Raw genomic sequence first — 18,485 nt, forward strand, 5'->3', positions numbered from 1 at the left:
AAATCTGTCTATGAAAACATGAACACATGATTAGGACAGGTTAGATTATGATTATGGTTAAGCAATGTTATTAATAAAGGAGCAAGAAATATCTGCCTGAGGTGAAGAGTATACCAATAAACGGAAGCTAATTCTATGACACATCCTATGATAAATCAGACAACTGAGATAGATATCAGACGTAACATTACAACTTGTATCAGCACAATAGGATGCTAAGTTATGCGTTAGACAGAGAGAGAGAGAGAGAGAGAGAGAGAGAGTGCGCGCCAGCTCCCTCTGACGCGTTTTCATGACAGTGCGCTGAAAGATGGGCAAGGACAGATTTTACTATAGATTCCTATAAAGTTCTCGTTGTAAATGTATGGCAGATTTGTGCTATATTTTCATCTACGTTATTAAGTGTAATGGTTGTAATTAAGTTTTATTTTTAAGTTAAGTTTTATTTTCCATAAACCACCTGGGCGTTTTCGAAGCCATATGTATTGCATTATGCCCACAAATATGACGGAAAAAAAGCTTGGCTGCATTATTATAACATCAATAATAAAATAATAACAATAATAATAGAAAAATAAAACATTTAAGAGCAATATCATTATCGGGCATTGCTTATATGAGCATGAAACGAATCGCTGATATGCAGCTATTTCAGCATAATTGTTCATGTTAATTAATCAGACGTAGACTAGCTCTTGCAACTTTTATCTGAAAAAATTTGCCGATGCAGATGTGAACTTGACTGAAAGTGTAACTCGGATTGCGCTTTACAAACACGAAAGTACAATAAATTCACATTAGTGTCCCTATCGTTATTTTTTTATGTATTCTAATATTTAATTAATATTTTGTATTCAATTTGCACTTTCTGATCAATCAAAATATTATTTAACAGCATGGAAATCACTGATTATTGCTAAATAATTGAATAAGATTTAAATATATATTTAAGATAAAAACTATGACAAACAAATAATTTTGTTCTCTACGAATATGTTTAATGTAATTAGGCTACAAATATATCCAGTGCATTTTTATTTTATAAAGACCATTTCATTATTTGTCTGTGATTTAAAAATTAACACACTAAGATACTTTTTCTTTTTTTGCTACTTTATTCAACTGCATTTTTTTTAAACAAAACATTGTCTTCCAGTTTAAAACTTTAGCAGCTGATCCAGGGGTGAAACGTAGTTTTCAAAAGATAAAGAAAAAAATTCACCAAGTTTAACCAAACAACTATTATAAGGTATAAAACAGAGACCAAATAGCCTAGATATTTTAACTATGGCTAAAACTCAAAACTAAAATAATAATTATTTAAAAAAATGGATATTATATTTACCACGACCGGTGAAAAATTCAAATGTCTATTCCAAAAGATAAGGCGGTCTACGTGCTCAGATGAGAGCCGAGTGCGCAGCCTGTTCACATTTAGTGGAATAAATTCACTCCGCTGGAACAGATGATGCAGGAACAGCCAGGCACCACTGGACAAGTAAACATTCTCTGTCCCTGAAACTAATGGGCAAAAACTCTTTCACCACAATTTCAGCGAATAGCTTTGTCGTCTTCTTTGTTCTGCCTGCGTTGCATTTAGGTCTTACGGCAAGTGATTCAATGCTCGTCTGAGTTGCCGCTCTGTTATCGCCAGATATTTTATGTACACATTTAGATGATAGCGCATTGTATTTGTTGTAGATTTGTGTGACAGCTTGGCGCTACACAGCTTACCCTGAACTGTATTTTCATCGTTCTTCTCAAAGGGAAGCCAGCCATCACTACGTGACTTTGAGGCCATGATTATCTGTCTTCTTATGTCTTTTGAGGCATCAAGTGGGAAGCTAACCAATCAGAGATCAGGGCGCCGCCCAACGTGCTGCCATAACCAATCAAAAAAATCGATCATCGCTGTCGCGGTCTAGTACTCGAGTACTCGATCACTGTTGCACATCCCTAGTGTAAAGCAATATATTGTGAGAGGGCCATGTGTTACCACGTCTCATATGACTCAAAATAATGAACCACAATGTTAACAAAACGATTCACTCCACTGTGCTGAGCGGGAGCGCTTCTCTGCTGTCTTCAAGTGCTATCGGAAACGTCCTATTTCCCATTTATGAAGACGGGATTACGAGCTCGTTGCATTTTTTCTGTTAAAAATAACAGTGGACTTTGGTTTGTGAATGTTTATGCCTTGCCTAAATAATTTGATCGGGACCCATGATTTGTCTGTATGTGTATTCAACGCCAGTGAGCAATGGACTTTCATAATAATAAAAAACTGCATTAATGTGCAATAAAATATCTGCGATAATAACACATTAACTTGCCCAGCCTATGTTATGTTATGTTATGTTATAAACTTTACAGTTCACAAATGTGATACATTACAGTTCAGAGGGCTGGCTCTTCGGCCATGACATCTCAAAGCCTCAGCAATATGTATTGAAGTGATTAATATTTATGAATAATATCTTAAAGGAAAAACCTTTTATTGATTGGTCTCCCACATGCAATCTCTTTTGAACTGATTTTTTTTTATAATATTTTTATTATATGAAGACCAGATTAGTCCGTTAAAATCAGTTTTGCTCCTGGGGCTCCTGCATTATTCAGTCTTTACTGATCAGATCTTATCACAGCTGCTTGTTTGAATAAAAGGAAAATGATCAAATTTGACACATCTCAATATTATTCAAAGCTCTCCATGGGTCATCTCCAAGTCAAACGGATTAGCAGTTTCAATTTTCCGCATGGCTGGTCTAACGTGATGGAGGATGCAGACCAACTGCACTACAAAATGAAGGGAGAAAAAAAAAACAGCAATTCACTTCAGCTCATTAGTGGAATCAAAATCAGATTTTTATGGTTTAAATGTCGTGCAACAGTCCATTCTGGAAAAATCCTTCCACAAATAGATATAATCCTCATCAAATTTATTTCAGTAATTAATATATTCTTATTATTATTATTATTATTATTTTATTATTATTTATAATAATAATGTATATTTTTATTTAAATAAAACATAATCATAATTATTATTATTATTATTGCAATCATTACAATTATTATATTATTTATTTTATTAATTACATTTAACGTTTATTTTTGTCTTTTACAGTCGTCTAGATTTATTAATGTGTTGTGATTATGCTTGAGGAGCAAACAATTGCTCATTGTGTGGGTTATTGCTGTCTCTGTAACATGATTTGATGTATTTTCCAGGGAATTTTTGCGACTTGGGAATCCTCTGAATTGCGGTGCCTGGGACAAAAAGCTCCTGAAGCAGTATCGGGTCCACAAGCCGAGCTCCCTCAGCTATGAAGCTGAAATGCGCAGTAAGGAGAAAAAAAGAATGCATAAAGACTGCTAGAGCTGTCACTGTGCTTTTGTACCATCCCCTAAACAGTCTGTGTCAGTGTTATGTGGTCTTGTCTCTGTGGCCCAGTGAAAGGAGGGACATTACTTCAGGCTTCACTGACTATGGTCTTTGGTGAAATGCCATCAATCACCATCAGAATCAAACAAAACATTCTCCTTTCGCTCTCTACGGCTCTGCCAGCAGAGAGACGTTCAGTTAAACAGGGTTTTGCTGGAGATGTGTTCCCAGCTTCCCTAATTACCAGTCAAATTCCTGTTCTCCAAGTTCCACCATATCCATCCAGCGAGTCCTTTTTGAACTTGCTAATTTAAAGGTTTCTTGCTTGCTTAGTAGAAAGCCTCAGTGGAATTGTGCAGTCATTCCAGGGTCCAGTACAAACAGATATTTTTATTGGTTATATCCACAACAGATTTCCTCAGAATGAGGTTGTTTAAGAGACCTCTGATGTAAGCCGAATGAAAGGATTTTATTGGACGGGAAATTGTATAGTGTCAGATTAGCAAAATTCAACACCCACAAGCCTATATATGTTTTTTTGCAAATTTTATAATACAAAAACTATAATAAAATAGAACAATGTCATAGTAATATTAAATAAATAAAGATTAAGATTAAATGGACACAATCAATTACATTTATACATAAATGGTATTGTTGTTAGATAAAAGTCTATCAGATATTCCTGGAAAGTACCTAATATTGCAGTAAAAGTGAAGTAAAAATGATCTTATGCTAACAGTAATAACTGTCAAGTATTTCTTGATGTAATAGTGTAATACTAAGAGAGCAGTAGAGTTTATGGGACCAGCTTGACTGTACATTGGTCTTTTTCCACATCCAGACAGCATGACTTTGTCCATGGAGGGTTTTGGGCCGGATAGCGTGTTCACAATTAATGAGGACAACAGCCAGTACCGGATCAGTCGAAGTCTGGTGCGATCGGCTGAGGGCAGCACTGTACCCCTCACCCGAGTCAAGTGCCTGGTGTCCATGACGACGCCCCATGACATCCGTCTCCATGGATCCTCCGTCACGCCCGCCTTCGTGGAGTTTGACACGTCATTAGAGGGATTCGGGTAAGACTCAGCACTAGTCTAGCTTTTTGAAGATCAAGATTTGTTTGCACAGTCACTGTTTGTAAGCAGACATCTGTTTAGACATCAGAGATTTATTGGCTTCAATTTATATTATATATGGAATATATATTTATATGCGTCAATCAAAAATGTATTTGGTGTTGTGCTTTAAAAAGGCCTGACCCAGTTTAAAGCTCACAGAAACATAGGCTTGAAATACGCTTACGTCTCTGAATATATCGCAGTTCAAAGAGTCTCCATCTGTTTCTGTTTAACATAATCCCATCAGGGTACATGCTAAACTGAAAATAACAGATCTTTAATATTTTCGTCTTTTTCATTAATTATGAAAGCACAGTGATCATCATTTGTCTTGTTTCCAAATTATTAGCTGCTTAAATGGGAGATTTATGTGTATGAAATGGGTCAACGGTTCAGTTTTTGCGCACACAACAATGCTTCAAGTAATCTCAGTTGTGCACAGATTGAATTTTGTTAGCCTCCCAGTGGCCTTTCTATTGCTTGAGCAATTATACAGCAGTTCTACAGACTTAAATGCCACAAATTCCCAGTAAACCTGCATCAACTACACAGACGATCCAAATGATGTATCTTTTATGTGTCTCAGCCAGAATCCTCCTCTGTCTTTAAACACTTCCTCCTACATCTGAATAGAACATGCAGCTTAGAATAATTGAAGATGTGAAAATCACTTGTACTGGCCCACATTTCATCTTGCGAAAGCTGACAAACGCACACACACAGAGCACACTTCCCATCTGCCTTCATGAAAAATTCATGTAAACACGTTCTGTATTGGGCGTGCAGACCAGCTTAATGGTGCTGCCACAGCTGGGCTTAAAGCTTTTTGGGTTATAAGGGAGTACACAGGGAGTAGGTGGACATTAACCCCCACACACATATACATAGACTTCTATTGGTTTTATCTTAAGATTTTTATAATGATCAATATACATCATATATAATTATATATATATGCTAATTCTAAAAAAAATAAAAGAAGATTTTTATATATATATATATATATATATATATATATATATATATATATGTATGTGTGTATGTATGTATGTGTATATATATGTATATGTATGTGTGTGTGTATATATATATATATATATATATATATATATATATACATATATATATATATATATATATATATGTATATATATATATATATATATATATATATATACATATATATATATATATGTATGTACAACCCGAATTCCGGAAAAGTTGGGACGTTTTTTAAATTTTAATAAAATGAAAACTAAAAGACTTTCAAATCACATGAGCCAATATTTTATTCACAATAGACCATAGATAACATAGCAAATGTTTAAACTGAGAAAGTTTACAATTTTATGCACAAAATGAGCTCATTTCAGTTTTGATTTCTGCTACAGGTCTCAAAATAATTGGGACGGGGCATGTTTACCATGGTGTAGCATCTCCTTTTCTTTTCAAAACAGTTTGAAGACGTCTGGGCATTGAGGCTATGAGTTGCTGGAGTTTTGCTGTTGGAATTTGGTCCCATTCTTGCCTTATATAGATTTCCAGCTGCTGAAGAGTTCGTGGTCGTCTTTGACGTATTTTTCGTTTAATGATGCGCCAAATGTTCTCTATAGGTGAAAGATCTGGACTGCAGGCAGGCCAGGTTAGCACCCGGACTCTTCTACGACAAAGCCATGCTGTTGTTATAGCTGCAGTATGTGGTTTTGCATTGTCCTGCTGAAATAAACAAGGCCTTCCCTGAAATAGACGTTGTTTGGAGGGAAGCATATGTTGCTCTAAAACCTTTATATACCTTTCAGCATTCACAGAGCCTTCCAAAACATGCAAGCTGCCCATACCGTATGCACTTATGCACCCCCATACCATCAGAGATGCTGGCTTTTGAACTGAACGCTGATAACATGCTGGAAGGTCTCCCTCCTCTTTAGCCCGGAGGACACGGCGTCCGTGATTTCCAACAAGAATGTCAAATTTGGACTCGTCTGACCATAAAACACTATTCCACTTTGAAATAGTCCATTTTAAATGAGCCTTGGCCCACAGGACACGACGGCGCTTCTGGACCATGTTCACATATGGCTTCCTTTTTGCATGATAGAGCTTTAGTTGGCATCTGCTGATGGCACGGCGGATTGTGTTTACCGACAGTGGTTTCTGAAAGTATTCCTGGGCCCATTTAGTAATGTCATTGACACAATCATGCCGATGAGTGATGCAGTGTCGTCTGAGAGCCCGAAGACCACGGGCATCCAATAAAGGTCTCCTGCCTTGTCCCTTACGCACAGAGATTTCTCCAGTTTCTCTGAATCTTTTGATGATGTTATGCACTGTAGATGATGAGATTTGCAAAGCCTTTGCAATTTGACGTTGAGGAACATTGTTTTTAAAGTTTTCCACAATTTTTTTACGCAGTCTTTCACAGATTGGAGAGCATCTGCCCATCTTTACTTCTGAGAGACTCTGCTTCTCTAAGACAAAGCTTTTATAGCTAATCATGTTACAGACCTGATATCAATTAACTTAATTAATCACTAGATGTTCTCCCAGCTGAATCTTTTCAAAACTGCTTGCTTTTTTAGCCATTTGTTGATCCGGGCCAACTTTTTTGAGACCTGTAGCAGGCATTAAATTTTAAATGAGCTAATTAAGTGGATAAAAGTGTAAAATTTCTCAGTTTAAACTAGGGATGCACCGAATATTCGGCCACCGAAAATTTTCGGCCGAAAATGGCCAAAAAGTGCATTTTCGGTTTTCGGCCGAAACACTTTTATTACCGAAACAACACGGCCGAAATGTTATGATGACGCAAACAGAAACCGCGACCTGCACAGCGCAGACCACGAGCTCCCCGCGTCATTCACTTCACACCAGTGGGTCTTAATAGAGAACATTCTCTCTATTCTTATTCCTTTATTCGCAGCACTAAAGCGTCTCCTAACAAAGAGATTGAGACGGACCACGAAGTGAAAACAAAGAAAAGTACAGTCTTATAGAGTCTGTTAGCACACGTCTCACTGAGATCTTTTCGGATCCTCCGCACTTCATCGCGAATGTGCTTGATCCGCGTTATAAAGACCATTACTTGGACGCGGAAATATGGCAGAGCACACGAGAAATGCTCCAGGCCGCGCTGGATGCGGAGAAGCGCCAAGCGCAGGAGACTGAGATCAGAGCGCAAAAAAAAAAAAGACTCGTCTCTGCATATATAATACACACACATATACATATACATGCATAATATCAGATTGTAGCCATATTTCTGCTAGATTTTTTGCTAGATTTCTGCTTTAATTTGATAAAAATGTTTATTTATGCCCTGGCCCTATTTAAATACACTCTCTCAAATATTTCTCAAATGTCAGGCAGATGACAAGCTCAACTGCTCAACAGCTAGATGGTTATCTGTCTGAAGTCCCCATCCCCAGAAGTGATAACAGTCTTGCCTACTGGAGAAGTAATGCACTTTCTAGTACTACAGAGAAAAATTTCAAATGCTCTTCACCTAAATGCACTTTTTATGAGAGAACAGTTAATTTTAAAACCTTTCTGCAGGCCAGTAGGCCTGTACATTATTATTTAATATACAGATGAGTGGGATTAAATTTTAGTTTGAATTTTATTTTATACTGTGCATTGTTGCAATGTGCTTAATAAATATTTGCATAATTTGTAATTATGCATTTTTGTTTTTTTATAATTTATGTAATTGTAATTATCTTTGAAACTTTAATATTAATTTATGCAATTGCAATGTTTTAATTTTAGTAAAGTTAGTACACGGTCATAGCAATAAATGCAATGGTACTAATAATTGGGATAATTTCTTTCGGTGTTTCGGTTTCGGTTTTCGGCCTTGGTTTTCTCTTTTTCGGTTTTCGGTTTCGGCCAAGAATTTTCATTTCGGTGCATCCCTAGTTTAAACATTTGCTACGTTATCTATGTTCTATTGTGAATAAAATATTGGCTCATGTGATTTGAAATTCCTTTAGTTTCATTTTATTAAAATTTAAAAAAACGTCCCAACTTTTCCGGAATTCGGGTTGTATGTATGTATATATATATATATATATATATGTGTGTATGTATGTATATGTGTATGTATGTATATGTATGTATGTATGTATATAAATATATGTATATGTATGTATATGTATGTATGTATGTATACATACATAGGTAGGTTTTGTCAGATGTAGCTCACTTTTGTGAACAGATTTGTCCCCAAATTGAACCCTTCTTCACAGACTTCCTTGGCTGGTGGGAGGTGTTGATCTTTCACTGTTTTTGGGTGGATGCTTGTATTGTTAGTGTGATGTACACTCTGTCATTGTTCCCCCAGGGCGTGACACCCACAAATAAAAATCCACATCTCCTCTTTAAGCCACCACTTTGAAATATTCCCATATTTTATGACGGTTACTGAGAGACAAGAATAAAATGTGTGAAATATCTGACCCACTGGGATTTCTGATAAATTGAAATTCGTTTTTTATATTTGTTTTCTCTCTCCAGATGTTTGTTTTTGCCCAGTTTGGCCCCTCACAATGCACCATTCAGTAATGCCAACACATCTGGAGTCAGTGACGGGGCGGTGGTCAGCGGCATGGGAAATGGTAAGTGATCACAAACACACTCTTCCCCAGCCCCCACGTTTTGCATAACAACAGCCAGCAGCTTTCCGCTCTGTGTAAATCTTTATTAAGGTAAAGTACATTGAAGTACATGAAAAAAGTACATTAAATTTATGAATATTGCTGCAGTTATTCATCCATAATATACAGCAAGCAAGTCATTATCACACAATAAACCTTGTCTTGGTGACGGAGATCTCAGAGGATATAAAAAAGGGCTAAAAAGAGACAAAAATAGTGCTTGTATGTTGCCATGGACAATGGTGAAATATACAATTCAAAGCAGTTTTTATGCAATTGACCAATCAGAATCAAGTGTTACAAAAAGCTGTTTAATAAAACTAAAATATATTTTTTATGGTTTTAACAGAAAATTGCTATTGAGTTTTTGAGTGAGTTTGAGTTTCCAAACATGGGATGGTAAAGGCATGACAGAATTTCGGATGCATCTTGGCTCGTGACAGGCGAGAGGTAGAGGGAACAGGAGCACAGCGCTGTGACTGAATTTTTGCAAAGACAGTGGAGTCTAGAGAAAAGAGGAAGCAAACCGAAACTTGACAAAGCTTGACAAAAAATTGTTTGTGTGCCTTTGCTTCTGTTGGAGCACCACCGGCTTCACAGCAGCCCTGAGTGGGCGTACAAGTGCCTGTGTAGTATTAATGAGGTGATTCAGGGCTCGCTGTCTCTCCATCTTTCTCCCTTCCTGTTTTTCTTCACTTTACTCTCTCTCTCTCTCTCTTTCTCTCCTTCATCATCCCCATTTCCTCTCCCTTGTCTCTTCTCTCTCTCTCTCTCTCTATCTCTCAAATGGATTGTTTCAGTATTTATAGATAGACTCCTGCATCATATTCTCTGACCTATTTTTGTGGATGACGACATCATTTCTTGCTCAGAGAGGTTCATTCAGATCCCCTGCAGTCTAGTATTAGTAGTATTTTTGTTCCTGTCTCTCTTCCAGGGGTTTCCTGGGTTTAGGGTACAAGCCAAAGTGGATTTGTTGTATCTAAGAAGCTTAGGCTTAATTTTCAAGAATGCACACTTGATGTAATAGATCATTGTGCAAAGCCCAAGGAGATTTATTTAGTGATGTTCTCCAAATCACATTAAACAAGTATAATAATAATAATAATAATAATAATAAATTTGAACCTGAAAATAAATGCTTAAAATACATTAAAAAACTAATATTAAGATCTTTTGTACGGAGCCCCGCACATGACATGCAAGAAAAAATAAATAAATTGTGCGCATGATTTACTAATTCGTTCCCTCAATGAACTAAAATGTGCACACGATTACTATTGCTAGGGCTTGCATAGACTAGGCGAGTGATCGACTACTTCAACCACTAGTCGGCGCTATCGGAAACAATCGACTACTCAAGCATGCATTAACCACAATGCGTACAAAGAGTTTGCAAGTACGACGTGAATTTTAGGATTACAATATTGCGTGTAGCTGTTACTTTCTATGACCTTATCTATGTTGCATGTAAAATTAAGATATGTAAATAGGGGTGTGCCTGAAGCCGAATACCTTATTCCGAATGGCACGGATAATGGCTTAAAAAATGAATAACAGACTAGGAATAATTCTGCCTGAATACTCGGCTGAAGCTGGTACAGTCCAGAGTTTGCTAGATAACAGGTGAGCCAGGAGATCAGCGCAATATTATACACAGACCGCTAAAGTTACTAGTGTAAAGTGAATGAATGTAAACTTTATCAGCGAAAAGAGTGCAAATTAAACACAGCATTGCTGTTGTCTCTCCATGCATCTCTCAGAAATAAGAGCTTGGCAAGAGTAATATCACATATAATAATACATCATACTCATTCTATTATTTTTATATATTTAAAAGGCAATGCTTTAGATATGAATGAATGGATTAAGCACAGCGCGCTCACCAATCAAACAGCCGCGCTGCTCGTCTCAGTCTCTCAAAAACCAGTTCCGAGAGAGAGCAGGCTAATAATCAACTTAGATATAGATACTTTTTCTACTTGTCCTACATGTTATATTTATATATAAAATATCAGCACAACCATTTTCAACATTGATAATAATAGTAAATATTTCTTGAGCAGCAAATCAGCATATTAGAATGGTTTGAGATTGATCATGTGGCACTGAAGTCTAGAGGTCGTGGAATTTAACGATAACGATAGCTAGGTTGGACCACACTGGCCGATAACCGATTAATCAACTGATAGTTTTTAAACTGAATACTGAATGAAATCTAAATAGTGCTCAACTAGAACAACAACAAAAAAGTACTGAACCATGCTTTTTAAATATATGCATGCTTATATTAACCAGTAAATGTAACCAATGGAATCTTACAAACTGTAAAGTATCACTTCATACAAATCCAAACAGTCATGCTTAAAAATGGCCATGTTTAAACATCTACACAAAGGACATATAGCATTGAAATTACATATGTATGTTTTTATGTACTCTCACACTTAATTTGCTTTTATTTTGGAACACTTGATGATCGTCCAATCAAAACAACAAAAAGCACACCTGACAAAAAGCATTGCACCGCGTCACATCTAAAACCATCAGGTATCACATACAACGGACACATCAAGTTCAGTTCAAGCAGCTGTCCTGAACAGTTTATTTAATCACCAAACAGACAAAGGTTCACTATAGGAATGAACCAAATAACGTCGAAGAGTTTGAAGTTCAAAGCAAAACAGAAAGAGAAAGTCATCTATATAAAGCTTACAGATTTTTTTTATTTTTTTTATAATAGCCACAGAAAGACAGACATTTTGCTGGAAAAATGCACAATACACAGTCTTCCAGCCTTGCTTGAAGTTATTTTACATATGAACAATAATCTGGGATATCATGTAATTTAATAGAAAAATTCATGGCGCTCTGAATAAACATAAAAGGTGTGCTTTCTCAAGTCACTAGCTTTAAACATGCAACTTCGATGGATTTAAACTAATGCAAATGGTAACAATCATAACATCAAACATTTAGTTCGGACTTGAGTGTGTTTTGGTTACTCTGTTTTAACCACTTGAGATGGTAGTTCTAATGTTTGCGTCCTCTTATACATCTGTTCTTTAACTACTTATGCAGCATCTACTTTATAATGCTATGAAAACATGTACTATAGTATACTGTATACACACCGTTTCATTGTCTGTTTTAAATCTGTGCATCTAAAGTGTCCTGCTCTTTGTCACATGTCAAAACAAACAGCACATGGCATCAGTGATTCTGCCTCTAGAAGCCGCTCTCGCTTTCGTGACTGCAGACCTTCTCAGCCGCTCTAGCAATGGACGCAACCCGGAAAAACTATCAGTATGGATTTTTGCCGATAGTTCCAACAATCAACAATTGGTGCCGATTAATCGGCAAAACCGATTAATCGAAGACTTCAGTAATGGCTGCTGAAAATTCAGCTGTGCCATTGCATTAATAAATGATATTTGAAAATATATTAAAATCGAAATATGCTTCCTTTAAAAACATTACAAAACTTAACTAATGCCAAACAATTGAAAGGTAGTGTAACTTGAAGAAAAAAAAAAAGAAAAAGAAAAAAAGAGGTGCAAATCAGAAGTAATTTCACTAGCGGTCTAATAAGAAACACGGTAACACTTTACAATAAGGTTCCATTAGTTAATGTTAGTTAATATATGAACTAACATGAACAGACAATGGACAATACATTTATTACAGTATTAATTCATCTTTGTTAATGTTAATGAAAATATAGTCATTCATTGTTAGTTCATGTTAATTCACAGTGCATTAACTAATGTTAACAAGCACAACTTGATTTTAGTAATGCATTAGAAAATGTTGAAATTAACATGAACTAAGATTAATAAATTCTGTAGAAGTATTTTTCATGTTTAGTTCATGTTAACTAAAGTAGTTATATGTTAACTATTGTAGGGCTGCACGATAAATCGATATTTAATGCGCATCTAGTCAGTAAAGCCGGTTCTTTAATCAGCGGTAAATCTCTACACGGGCGTGATTTCACATGGAGCAGCAGTAACTACACAGAGCCGCTGTTCACTGATAAGCTGCGCCAAACCACGTCATTCTAAATTCTAAACCTAATTTTAAATATCCTCATGTTCATCTCCAGGTGAGCGTTTCTTTCCACCCCCGTCTGGCCTGAGCTACTCAACGTGGTTTTGCGTTGAGCGTTTCAGCACACCACCCCAAAGCCACCCTGTGCGTCTGCTCACGGTGGTGCGAAGGGCCACCTCGTCTGAGCAGCACTACGTGTGCCTGGCCATCGTGCTCTCTGCTAAAGACCGCTCTCTCGTTGTGTCCACTAAGGAAGAGCTGCTTCAGACCTATGGCAAGTGTTTCTGCAACTTCCTGTTCTACATCTTTGTTGGCTGTTTATGTCAGCAAAATATGGTGGTATGTTGGTGAATCAGATGATCGTTTCAACCAATTTGATCCTCTGTATGCAGATTAAGTGAGCTCGAATTAAAAACAAGTCTATTACAGACCTTCAAAATTCTGTTGTTTATGAACACAAAAAAAACTGTATAATTACAATTATTTTAAACTACTTAAAAGTTAATTTAGCCTGTGAAGTCACCATGCTTATGTTTCATGGTCAAACTGAGGATAGACAACCAAGCTATTTTAATGTAGGGTTTAAGAGCCTGTTCCTTCTGAAATACAGAGGAAAAGTTCCTTTGTCTGTGGTTAGTGACGTGACATCATTTCCCCTTTCCCCTTGCAGTGGATGACTTCAGTGAGGAGTCCTCCTTCTATGAGATCCTTCCCTGCTGTGCTCGCTTCCGCTGCGCTGACCTCATCACTGAGGGACAGTGGCACCACCTGGTGTTAGTTATGAGCAAGGGAATGCTGAAGAACAGCATGGCAACTCTTTACATCGATGGTCAGATGGTCAGCACAGTCAAGGTGTGGTGATCTGATGTGATGTGGTCTTCCGCTTACTTCATTAGCAGCTAAAACACCAGTTTCCAAGGCTACCGTTAAACTATATATTAGAAATATAGGTCCCTATTGTCCTGCAAACCAATAAAGTCACACTCTTTTGTTTCTCATTGTGGTTATCTTTGTAGCTGCACTATGTTCACAATGCTCCCGGCGGCTCTGCATCCACAAACCCACCTGTGTTGAGCACGGTGTACAGCTACATCGGTACGCCACCGGCACAGCGCCAGCTCTCCGCTATGGTCTGGCGACTGGGGCCCACTCACTTTCTGGAGGAGGTGCTGCCTGCTGCCAGTGTGGCTGCCATCTATGAGCTGGGACCCAATTATGTAGGCAGTTTCCAAGCTGTTTACCTGCCATGTGAGTACCTGATGTGTGTAAACAGATGTTTATTGTAAATCAATGGCTATTTTTCTTGCGTGTGTTATATAGAAAAATTCAGGCATTTGCTCCTGTAGTTGCAGCTCTTAAAACTGTTTTCTCTTCTATCACCAGGCAAAGACTCAAAGACTGAAGCTGTGCCGCCATGTCCTGTTGCATTGGTCCCTGAAGAGAGGGTCTCCTTCAGTCTCTTTGCTCACTCTGTATCTGCTCTCACTGTGGCCAAGATACGAAAGGTCTACAACAAACTGGACAGCAAAGCCATTGCCAAACAGGTAAGCAGCCTAACCCTTTTCCTGCTTCTTCACTCTCTTTTGCTATAATAATGTATTTCAGTGCTAAGATTTTAAATATTTATTAAATATTGATGAATTCATTTGTGGTAAAGACTTTTAACAAATTAAATGAAAATTTAAAAAAAAAAAAATGCCCATTTTGCATTACATTATATTTTTTGGCATTTAAAAGTTATTATATTTAATAAACTGAGCAACCACCAAATTATCAGGCCATAAGCAGACATCCACTACTGTTCGAAAGTTTGGGGTCAGTAAAAATGTTTTTGAAAGAAGTTTATGCTCAGCAATACTGCATTTATTTGATCAAAATACAGTAAAACCAGAAAAGTTGTCAAATATTAGTTTAAAATAACTGCTTTCTATTTTGAAATATTTTAAAGGTTCTTTTATTCCTGTGATGGTAAAGCTGTTTTTTTAGCATCATTACTCCAGTCTTCAGTGTCACATGATCCTTCAGAAATCATTCTAATACGCTGATTTGGTGCTCAAAAAAACATTTCATATTATTAATGTTGAAAACAGCTGTGTTGCTTAATGTTTTGTGATTCTCTGATGAATAGAAAGTTCAAAGATTGAAATCTTTTGTAACATTACAGATGCATATGCTGACACTTTTGTGTCCTTGCTGAATAAAAGTATTCATTTCTTAAAATATCTCAAAATTAGGCAGAATTCTTTAGGATAGAAAGGGAATAATAAAAGTTTAGGCAAGCAGTATAGTTTTGCGAATGATGTGGATTCAAATTCTGTTTGAATGAGGACATTCAACTAATGTGAAAATCAGCGGAGTTTTTTTGTGGAAATTTGCAGGCTTTTCACATATCATCTTCAGGAATTTTTGAGGATTATCTGCAGAATTCTAGTGCTGGACACTTTATGAGAGCTGAAAGAAGTAATAATTATTTAGTCAAAATATTACATATCAGTAAACATACAAGAGGTGCAGAATGTGTAGAACTTTTGAAGGACGAGTGTTCCAAATCCGCAGAAATTTGTTTCTTGTGGTCCTACCCATGAATAATTATTTTGTTTATTATTTTTGTAAAGTTGCACAGAGTGATCTTTTTCTCTCTCTTTCAGCTGGGGGTTTCCTCTCATGAAAGTGCCACACCAGTCAAGCTCGTGCATAATGCAGTAGGCCATCTCAACGGGTCAGCCAGGACCATTGGAGCCGCGGTCATCGGTTACCTGGGTGAATGCTTGTGCTGTTTTCATTAGGACGATGGAGATCTGTGAAGATTTTTTTTCATTTTATTTTTTTTAAATGAAGTATTTCCAATAAACCAGCCCTTTCTCTCATTGTACATGTATTTATAGCTGCAGTCTTGTTTCATGTAGGTGTGCGCGCCTTCGTAACCAAACCAGTGGCCACCAACCTCCAGTACATCGGAGGGGCGGCTGCCATCCTGGGCCTGGTTGCCATGGCTTCAGACGTGGAGGGTCTCTATGCTGCAGTAAAAGCGTTAGTGTGTGTTGTGAAGAGCAACCCGCTAGCTAGCAAGGAGATGGAGCGTATCAAAGGATACCAGGTGGGCTGCAATAACATTTACTCAGTGAACTTTGAACGAAGGATGTCCTGTTCTCTACATCTGTAACTGTAGGATGTTATGAGCCAATGAGGTGGCAGTTTAAATGATAAGAGTGAGACTGGGCTGTTGTGTCCGGTGACAGTCAACTGTGATAAAGTGGGGGTTCGTAAGGGTGGGGCATGCTGGGATGTGCTGGTCTGAACATAACAGATGGTGCATTGTTTAATTTCTTTGCTGCTTTAATGGGGTCTGTAGAGAGAATGCGATGTTTCATGGAGCTAATGTTGATTGTGCTGTCACTGTGTAAGGAAAATGAATGGCCGAGTGTTGGGTTTCAGCCTGTTTTAAATGGAACTGATCACCGAATTCTGAAATGAGTAGGCTAACAAATATATAGCAGATCATTCTTCACATAGACCTTCTGTTGTTGCTTTTCTCCCATCAGCTTTAGATCATTTGCCTGAAAGATCTTCTTTAACTCCGTGTCTTCTGTTCTAGCTGTTGGCCATGTTGCTGAAGAAGAAACGTCCTCTGTTGAACAGCCATATTCTTCACTTGACCTTCTCTCTTGTCGGAACTGTCGATAGTGGCCACGAGACCTCAATCATCCCAAACACCACAGCTTTCCAGGACCTGCTGTGTGATTTTGAGGTGCGAAGCTCACATATAAATACCTCAGATGGACATCATCAGTGACCTTACTGAAAATTGAACTCTAATAGTTTCTGGCATGAGAACAGTTCTCTAAAAAATATATATATTTTTTTTGTTTTGTCTTCAGTTCTAAAACATTTTATTTCAGAAGACATATTTTCATGATATAATGATTGAAATGTTTAATTATACTTTGTATTATTATTTGCTGGACTTTCAGGTTTGGCTTCATGCTCCCTATGAGTTGCACCTCTCTCTCTTCGAGCACTTCATTGAACTTCTGACTGAATCCAGGTAATCCATCCATACTCTAAACATACTTTATTGAATCTTTGTTTTATTTAGGATAGTCGATTTAGCCTTTCTACAATGTAATGGGACTTTCTTTTGGTTCTTTCAGCCTTATATAAGTTTTATAGTACAGTAAGCATTAGCACTATGATGGTTACTCAGCAGCACTTATAGAACAAATGCATCACATGGATATTTCATCATACAGAAAAGAAGAGAGGAGAGATCTGATATATGTCTTAAGGCCCTTTCACAAAAAGACAATGAAAACTATAATGAAAACTATATCAACATCCAAAAACAGACAGTTATGTGCTGTTTAACATAAGTACACACAGTGTATGTCATCCGCTGCTTCAAATGTTCAAGCTCTTTAAAGTTAGCTGTATTCTTATTGGCTGGCAACGATTTTATCTTTCAAAATCTGAAAAGATCATCTGGAGTGATTCCACCGATATTGTTCCTCTGTGTCGTTAACATTATAAATGTAATGCCATTCTCTTTAAGTTATGAACTTCATAGTTATCGTCCTTGGTGTGAGTGGGCCTGCTGTCACTCACACGGTGTGTAATTGTTTCTGTTCTCAGTGAAGCTGCTAAGAATGCCAAACTGTTGCGGGAGTTTCAGTTGATCCCCAAACTGCTGCTGACTCTGAGGGATCAGTCTCTGTCTCAGCCCACCATCGCTGCCATCGGCAGTGTCCTCAGTCTCCTGCTGCAGGGCTTCCCCAACTCATATGACCTACTAAGGTAAACAAAGATGAATGCCCTTTTAAAATGTATGCTTTCCAAGACAAATTTAAATGGATTGGAATCAGAAGTGACAGATTTCTTTCAAATTATCTTATTTATTTTATTTCAGAATATAGTTTATTTAGAATCAGAGGCGACTAATTATTTGTATTTTTTTGAGAATTATTTGAATAATTAGGAACACTATGTACAATTTACACAGTTTACAATTTACAAAAAATTTCATTAACAAAATAATATCACAAATAGGGATATGCCGGTATCAAATTCTCATGTTGCAATTAATTGCTAATGCTTTTATCACGGTAAACGGTATTACCATGGTATTTAAATTATCAGTAGTTTTAAAAAAAGTGGCCAGAAAAATATCAAAATATCTAAAAAGTGTCCAGAAAAATATATAAAGTTAAAAGTTTTACACAGATTAAAGAGCACAAGAACTATATAGACCAATAGGCATCACTTTACCGTTTTTTCCGGACT

At 37.0% G+C, this 18,485-nt stretch overlaps 1 protein-coding gene across 4 annotated transcripts in view; it reads left to right on the plus strand.

The window, feature by feature from the left end:
* Positions 1–18,485, plus strand: part of LOC132139507 (WD repeat and FYVE domain-containing protein 3-like) — a 76,330-nt gene that overhangs the window by 36,400 nt on the left and 21,445 nt on the right. For all 4 annotated transcript variants that reach the window (XM_059547910.1, XM_059547908.1, XM_059547909.1 and 1 more), the window contains 12 exons: positions 3,232–3,344; positions 4,230–4,464; positions 9,019–9,119; positions 13,264–13,482; positions 13,879–14,060; positions 14,225–14,456; positions 14,592–14,752; positions 15,857–15,968; positions 16,115–16,305; positions 16,804–16,956; positions 17,180–17,253; positions 17,838–17,999. In XM_059547910.1, coding sequence (XP_059403893.1) covers positions 3,232–3,344; positions 4,230–4,464; positions 9,019–9,119; positions 13,264–13,482; positions 13,879–14,060; positions 14,225–14,456; positions 14,592–14,752; positions 15,857–15,968; positions 16,115–16,305; positions 16,804–16,956; positions 17,180–17,253; positions 17,838–17,999 — 1,935 coding nt within the window. The remainder of the gene's footprint in view (positions 1–3,231; positions 3,345–4,229; positions 4,465–9,018; positions 9,120–13,263; positions 13,483–13,878; positions 14,061–14,224; positions 14,457–14,591; positions 14,753–15,856; positions 15,969–16,114; positions 16,306–16,803; positions 16,957–17,179; positions 17,254–17,837; positions 18,000–18,485) is intronic.

The sequence above is a fragment of the Carassius carassius genome, chromosome 4 (assembly GCF_963082965.1).
Source record: "Carassius carassius chromosome 4, fCarCar2.1, whole genome shotgun sequence".
In the NCBI taxonomy this organism is placed as follows: domain Eukaryota; kingdom Metazoa; phylum Chordata; class Actinopteri; order Cypriniformes; family Cyprinidae; genus Carassius; species Carassius carassius.